At 34.9% G+C, this 8,656-nt stretch overlaps 1 protein-coding gene across 1 annotated transcript in view; it reads left to right on the top strand.

Annotated features, from left to right (window-relative positions):
• The window catches only part of LOC121389176, a 64,551-nt gene that overhangs the window by 30,875 nt on the left and 25,020 nt on the right, over nt 1-8,656 (top strand). Inside the window, exons 13-17 of the mRNA XM_041520782.1 lie at nt 73-87; nt 402-426; nt 1,172-1,209; nt 7,514-7,558; nt 8,377-8,397. Of these exons, the coding sequence (XP_041376716.1) occupies nt 73-87; nt 402-426; nt 1,172-1,209; nt 7,514-7,558; nt 8,377-8,397 (144 nt within the window). The remainder of the gene's footprint in view (nt 1-72; nt 88-401; nt 427-1,171; nt 1,210-7,513; nt 7,559-8,376; nt 8,398-8,656) is intronic.

Raw genomic sequence — 8,656 nt, 5'->3', positions numbered from 1 at the left:
CTTCCACATTTCAAATGAGATCATGGAATTTCTGTCTTAAATATTATCATTGTTTGTTCGTTTTTGTTTTAGACATTCCTACAGAACGTAAGTATCCAGTTGCATTGTATAATTTAGTATTAAAATGAAAATCTGCATTTTAGAAATAATGTTTAGTATTCACACAATAATCATTTCCGTGTGATATACTACTACTACTACTACTACTACTACTACTACTACTATTGCTTCCCCCATTCCCCAGTTAATGGTTATTATTGTTGTTGTTATTGTTGTACACAAGAGCGAACATAAATGTAAAAACAAACATTTTGCCTGGGATTTGCTGAACGTTTCCGTCAATTATACTAATTATACGTATTTCAGGTATAAGTTTTGCTTACCTACTTCTTGTATTGCAGCCATATTTCTAGGGAAAAGAGATACGTGAGTATACATTTCGGATAGTAAGTCGTGAACAATTCATTGATGTTTGGGTCCAATAGAAGATTAAAAATGAAATTATTACTAAACATTTCTGTTTTACCAACACGACTTCCACGATTCAGGGCGCGGGATGTCACTCTTAGTTCGAACACCCTATGGGCCATGGTTCTTCCAGCCTCAACCAGTATTCTATAATTGGTGCATGAAAGGACATGGCATGTGAATTTATTGCTATCTGTCTGTCTGTCTGTCTGTCTGTCTGTCTCTGTCTGTCTGTCTGTCTGTCTGTCTCTCTCTCTCTCTCTCTCTCTCTCTCTCTCTCTCTCTCTCTCTCTCTCTCTCTCTCTCTCTCTCTCTCTCTCATGTAGAAATAATCATTTGTTAGATACTAATAGCCATAGTTTAAAATATCACCTTATTTGTTTCCATTACCATAGTTTGACACCCAATAGCCGATGTATTTTTCGTGCAGGGGTGTCGTTAAACATACATTCATTCATTCATTCATTCATTTGCATACATATATAGCTGGAATTTAACCAAGTTTACGCAATTAAAATACAGATACATATTTGAGATTCGGATACCCTCTGTGGTAATATCAGTGATCATTCAGTATTGTCTGAAACACGCAACTGGCACACAGATAGCTACATATTCTTCTACATTATGATGTGTGATTACTAAAACAGTCTTTATAACATTCTCCACACAATTAATACAGCAGAGACGATTTTTGTTTCAGTGACGACAGACGTCAGATCGTGACCGTTATAGACCCAGGTAAGTAAATTTGTTTTTAAAACATGACTAAAAATACAAAACATAAGGTAGATACGAATGCATTTTCTAGAAAGGTAATGTCACTTATCTCTCTCTCTCTCTCTCTCTCTCTCTCTCTCTCTCTCTCTCTCTCTCTCTCTCTCTCTCTCTCTCTCTCTCTCTCTCTCTCTCTCAGGCTAGCAGAGTTCTACCTCGTGTAAAACATTGGATACAGTGGAATCTGTATTTATTAAGATCTAAAGACACGTTTTTTTTCTCTGCAGTTCGCTCTATGTAAGAATAATATTATACTACTATAAGTGTTATATCATACATGCATGCGTTTATAACAGTCACTCCTGGACTCTTTCAGCAGTATTTTATTTTATTTTGCAGCCTTGTGTCACGGTCCAAAAATTCCAATTGCATGCTTTGCACTGGCTTGGACTTCGTTTAGTTATTACTTGTTTACCATTTACACTAAAATAAAGCTTATCATCATAGTTATGAGCATCACCATCGTGCATACTTGCGTATACACAAACATCAGGACCCATATTCACAAAACATCGTAAGCCTAGTTTTACACGTAAACGTAAGAGCTATTCACGAAACAACAAAAACGTGTAAAGTTGCTAGTATTTACGGAAACTAGCAGCATTTCCAATAATTGAAGCAGTTTGTGATGGCGAACGCCCACGGATTGAACATAATTTTGTTGGTGATCGAACGGATGTTTTCGACTCAGCCAATTTCTCCTGAGTTATCTTTTCCTTTTTAAGAAATGTCCTCAAGTTCGTACCAAAACGCGGATCCCCACCAATACCCAAAATACCACGGTTCACTGTTCGCGATGTTTTGCGCATTTGTTATTTACCCGGTAGCTATCGTTTCTAATGTGTTTTTATTAATTACTCCAGTGAGAGTGTTAAATCGTAGATTTACGTCCAACTAAGTTACGTTTACATTTACGACCGTCTTTGAGAATAAGGTGCTTCTTGCACGTAAACGTAAATGTACGGCAGACGTAAGTGCTAGTCGTAGACGTAAATTTACACCTTTTTGTGAATATGGGTCCAGGGCCGTAGCTAGGATTTTTGGTTTGGGGGGGGGGGGGGGAGGGGGGACAACTGAGTATTTAAGAGTCTAAAACTCCTTAAACAGTTAAGAAGGGAATTTTCTTTAAGTTTCTATAATGCTTTCCTGCTTTTTTTCGAGGGGGGGGGGGGGGGGGCATGCATGTGGTTGAGTTAAAGAGCATCCTTTTTATGGATGCCTCGATAGCTCAGAGCGCATCGTGGTTAGTCTCGCAATTTGCGGGCGATTCCGTGCCACAGGTTCGAGTCCCAGCAACGGCATTGGAAAATTTGTGATGCCAGAAAGGATTTAATTATCCCCTGTGCCAGTGCATTAATATCTATGTATGTAACAGTCAACCTCGACATACATACAATATATAGATAATCATACAGCAATACATACTAACCAGTGCCAGGTCTGCCCACTGTTTCGTGCACGTAAGTGGGATCGACCGTGTGGATTGTAGGCCCCATGCATGTGGTTAAGTCGAAGAGCATCCTTTTTATGGATGCCTCGATAGCTCGGAGCGCATCGTGGTTAGTCTAGCAATTTGCGGGCGATTCGGTGCCACAGGTTCGGGTCCCAGCAACGGCATGAGAAAATTTGTGAGGCCAGAAAGGATTTAATTATCCCCTGTGTCAGTGCATTAATATCTATGTATGTAACAGTCAACCGCGACATACATACAATATATAGATATTCATACATGAATACATATATACATACATACATATATACATACATACATACATACATACATACACACACAAGGACAGAAAAAAAACCTCCCCAATTAATTCGCACTTAAATCCGTGGAACAAAGATAGTATTATACATGTATATTATATATATTCATATTAAACATCAAGGGACATACAACAGATCAAAAACGATCTCATTGATGCACCTGCGTTATCCAACGCAAGTATTAAGGTCGTACTAAGCCAAACGTTTGAAAGAGCAGTTAATACCACAAGTTCTGTGATTGATGATAAATGTGAGTGTGTCGGTTGTAAAAAAAAAAAACTTTGGTTTAGTACTACCTATACAGTTCGCAGACGAAAACATGTTGCACTCATAATCTCATAATTCAGAAGACTCTAGTATTTTGGTGAGGGTGGGTAATGCACCCGATTTCATATTTTGGTCCAAGTTTCTTGACTTAACTATAACTGTATTGATGTCTGTGAGGATTCTACTGGTTTCCAACTTCCACATGTATGTAGAGTAAATGAAAACATTGGTACTCGTGTTCTTAGAATAGACCGTACCAGCCAAATATTTTGTGGTGGAAATGATAATGAATTGTGTATTCTTTTAGATTGCGGTGGCAAATGAATACTGACATTTTAGTGTTTTCAAGGTACTATGACACAAGTTTAAAACAAAACCAAGTTATTAGTATCATATGATTTTGTTGGCTATAGGTTTTGGTATCATGGTTTTATGTGCCTTAGAATCCTTTCAATACAAATTGTGGCTAATAGCGGTCATTATGTTTTTCAAAATGACGGCAATTCTGAAATTAAAAATAGCGGTCACTATGGGGAGATATTAATTTTTTATGTCCCGATTTTCAATTGACCCACTATGACATGCATGCATCCGTGTCAAGTTTCATTAATATTAAGTTAAATTACATCTTATATAGTATCCCAATACGTGTGAAATAATAATAATACAGTAGTACTAATTGTAATAATGATAGTGATGATGATGATAATAATATTAGTGATAAATGTACTATTTCGAAATTTATTCTTTAAATTAATTTTCTTTTTCTTTCCTTCAATCTGTCTTTCTTCTTTCTTTCTCGCCTTCATTCTCTTTATATATATATATATATATATATATATATATATATTATTCTATCTTCTCTGTTAACCCCATAAAACTATAAACTATGTTTTTAAATGTATCTATGTTCATTATTACTGTTTAATTAGAATTAGTGATACCTATATATATATATATATATATATATATATATATATATATATCTATATATATATATGTATGTATGTATATATATATATGTGTGTGTGTGTGTGTGTGTGTGTGTGTGAGTATTATTCGCTTATGTACAATGTTTAACATATTAAATGACTGAAAGTTGCGATACAAGGGCCCCAACCCTGGCACTATTATATATATATATTTTTCTGGAATCAATAAACTAAAATTAAATTAAAACAAAGAAAGCGTTTCATTGATATTTAGGGTTATTTATGATTAGACGCGTTTATTTTTTCGTTCAGTGTATTAATATTTTTCAAGATACGATTAATATATAACAGATAACAAATTAACAACATTGTCTAAAATGTGTCATGGCAGCTAATATATTAAAGGTGATACAAATAGAGCGAGAAATGGATAATTGGTGGCCATTTTGAATTATGACGTCACCTGGCAAGGTTGTTCTATATCAAATTTTACTCTACATATGATATCCTGCATGCCATGTGGCATGTTAGTATCACAGTTTGCACTGTTTTACTACTATATGTCACAACTCTACTACACTATAAGGGTGTATACTACCAAATCAAATCCCATAGACGACAATAGTAACATATGTGGCTAAAACTCCTACCTGCAACGTATCAATCGACATAAACGCCACGGATATAAATACTACCACCCCTCACCCTTAAAGTGAATCACAAAAAAGTGGGTGTCAAGCTGCTCATTTCTGAGATAACGGGTAGCGTCTATGACTACCCTAGTTCCGCACAAAATTTGAGTACTTTTTTTTACAGGTACCCCATACATGTTCCAAGCACAAGGCTATTTGACACAGTGGTACTAGATGAAATAAAATTGCATACATTTTTAGCCCAGATGAAACTAATTTTTTTTACAACCAACACACTCACATTTATAACCGATCACAGGACTTGTGGTGTTCACTTCTCTATCAAAAGTTGGGTGCACCTCGAACTTTGACCCAGCCGGAAGTTATTTGGTTTAGTACTACCTATACTGATAACATACATTTTTCAAAAAGTGTCCAGCTATGTGTTTTTATGACAACCAGGATCTGGTGTATTCTGACATAAAGTGACAGCCTCACTGAATCTGTTGTTTCTACAGTGCAACCTAATATAATGTACACCTCATAAGGCATATATATTGTATACAGTTTTGTACAAATGCAATATGTCATATTAAACAACAAAATGTTTTAAAATAAAACTCCTGAAGATATTTACTGTCAGTTTGGTGTGGGTACTCAGGCATATATGTAGAGACAACAAAGATAATCAGAGTACCTCTACTCCTTTAAAGTATTCCATTGAAACACATGCACTTGACTGACCCCTAGATTAGGAGACCTGAACAGGTACATCAAAGAAATATCAGTATTAAAAAAATACACTGTCTGAGGAAGGAAACACCAACATGACTGTACCTGTATGAAGTAATAACTTAATGTTCTGGACATTAGTGTTGGGAGGAAATCCTGTATGCAGGGTGTGGCCGTCTTCAAGTAACAGGTGTGGGAATTTCAAATCCATCAGCCATGCTGATTTTCATAATGAACCATCAAAACCATATTCCTGACTATATTTTATTTGTAGCCTACTGTAGTTGGAGCTTTTAATATTTGTGATATCTGGAATTATGATCCAGCTTTCACACATTTATTTTTGATTAATTACTTTAAAAAACTACTTTTAAATGACATAATTACCCGAACATCTATTTTATTGCATTATTTTCTAATCCAGATCAATACAATATGTATATTGGATGTATTTCTACAATCAGTAATCCAGCATTTTATTTAGCTAGTAACACTGGGTAATACAGCTTTAACAATAAAATAAATTACCAACTTACTCGAAGGCAGATAATCAAATCTGAAACAAAATTGGTTCTGAATCCAGTATAAACCTAAAATGGTCTTCATGAGAGCAAACAAAGTGATTATTAAAAAAAATATTTGATCTGGAGATCTAAAGGTATGTTTAACAAGATTATTGTTATGTATAACTAAGAACAGAAGGCACAATAGTGACAACAAATTTAATTATGTCTTTGGTGAAGTTTTTCTTTAAATTTATTTTAAATTTTGCATAAAACTACAAACTTGTCTAAAATATAACTTAGCACCCTATAAATATGTCAAAATGACAATAAAAATCAAGTTCTTTACAAATTTGAGTTTTCAGAATTTCATACATGAAAAATTAACTATGTTAATGGAAACTAAAGACATTAACCCACTATTGACACATGTTATTTTTAATATAAAAATAAATAGCTATTAAAATCTTTATTCAGGTTGCCTATATATAACACCATATTTAAGAGTAGTTGTATATGGCAAGTCAAATACCATGTAAAAAGAAATTATTGAAATATTTACAGTATGAATTATAGGCCAAAACCAACTTTTCCTCAGTGCTAACTTTGATTCAAACTCCATTCAGAGCCATGTACAGTGATTAGTGTCAAGGTCAAGGTCATTGTGAACTTGCGTGGTCCAGTGACAGCTAATTAATCAACCAGTATAGTTTAATTAAATAAAATCACAAAATCATAATATTTTTTATTATGCACTGAATATGTGCAATAGGGTGTATACTACCAAATCAAATCCCATAGACGACAATAGTAACATATGTGGCTAAAACTCCTACCTGCAACGTATAAATCGACATAAACGCCACGGATATAAATACTACCACCCATCACCCTTAAAGTGAATCACAAAAAAGTGGGTGTCAAGCTGCTCATTTCTGAGATAACGGGTAGCGTCTATGACTACCCTAGTTCCGCACAAAATTTGAGTACTTTTTTTACAGGTACCCCATACATGTTCCAAGCACAAGGCTATTTGACACTAATTTTTTTTACAACCAACACACTCACATTTATAACCAATCACAGGACTTGTGGTGTTCACTTCTCTATCAAAAGTTGGGTGCACCTCGAACTTTGACCCAGCCGGAAGTTATTTGGTTTAGTACTACCATGAGTACATATTTTCGTGGGTTCTTAAATGTGTTGATTGCAGTTCTCCACAAATTACACGAACATTATACCACCACGAACAAAAGTAATTTCATAATTTCATCGAGAATCGTCAGAAATGTTAATATTATTTTCAGTGGAATAAAATTATTCCAGCACATTTGTTTTACCAAACGTATTTCTCTGTAGGACGACCTGTCTTAATTCAAAAAAAGAAAAGAATGTACATGTATGTAAAACAAAACTGATAAACTATTTTCAGTGGTGAAACGCAACGTGATTGAAACACTGAAACATGCAGCCGAAGGTGAGTCCGATGTTATTAAACACACAGTTCAGTCGATTTCTTAAAACGCGATAGTTTTGTTTAAGGACACCACTAGAGCGCACTGATAATAATCGGTAATTGGATGTCCAAACCACAATAATTCTGACGGAGGTGGACCGACGCAACATTTGCGTCGATATGTTTCCTAGATAATCAAACATACTTACAAGACCATAATTAGGGATATGAGGCAGATCTGACATGAAATAGATTCTGTTAAACATCAGGCAAAATCGTGTTTCAGGCTTTCGAAAGACTTGAAGGGACATTCCTGAGTTTGCTGCAATGTTTCAGATGTTATCGACTATATCAAATATATTTTTCTGCATACATTATTAGTGGCTGTATATTAAACGTGTTTCTGGTCGTTCTAATATTTGTATTAGGTTGAATTTCATTTTATTTCCTAAAAAATATTTTTTCGTACGTACGAAATTATTTGAAGACAAAATCGAGTTTGGGCTTCTTACAAATATTAAGACGACCAGAAACACATTGAATATACAGACGCTGATATTCTAAACAAGAAAATATATTTAATATGTAAGTTTAATCGTAAAAAATATTTTATTAGTCGGAAACATCTTACAATGCAACAAACTCAGGAATGTCCCTTTACCCCTCACATGCGATAGCCAGAAAAGAAAAAACAACGAAAAACAACACAACAAAAACAACAACAACAAACAAACAAACAAAAACAACAGGGAAAATAAATTAACTACTACTTTGGTGTGAATATAAACAGTGCCATTGCTTTTATTTATGGTTTCATTTTCTGTTTATTCTATTTTTAGCCGTTGTGGATAAAATCCAACGTGAGTGAGTTTTATTATTCAGCTTGCATTCACACACACACACACACACACACACACACACACACACACACACACACGCTCACATACACGATAAAGAGACAGAGAGAGAGAGAGGAGAGAGAGAGAGAGAGAGAGAGAGAGAGAGAGAGAGAGAGAGAGACACACACACACACACACACACAGACACACACACACACATATGCACACACGCACAAACAGACACACACTAACACACACACGCACACAAACATACACACAA

The sequence above is a fragment of the Gigantopelta aegis genome, chromosome 14 (genome assembly GCF_016097555.1).
Source record: "Gigantopelta aegis isolate Gae_Host chromosome 14, Gae_host_genome, whole genome shotgun sequence".
Classification (NCBI taxonomy): Eukaryota; Metazoa; Mollusca; class Gastropoda; order Neomphalida; family Peltospiridae; genus Gigantopelta; species Gigantopelta aegis.
Note: the sequence above shows the minus strand (reverse complement) of the source record. Positions and strands in the feature narration are given on the sequence as shown.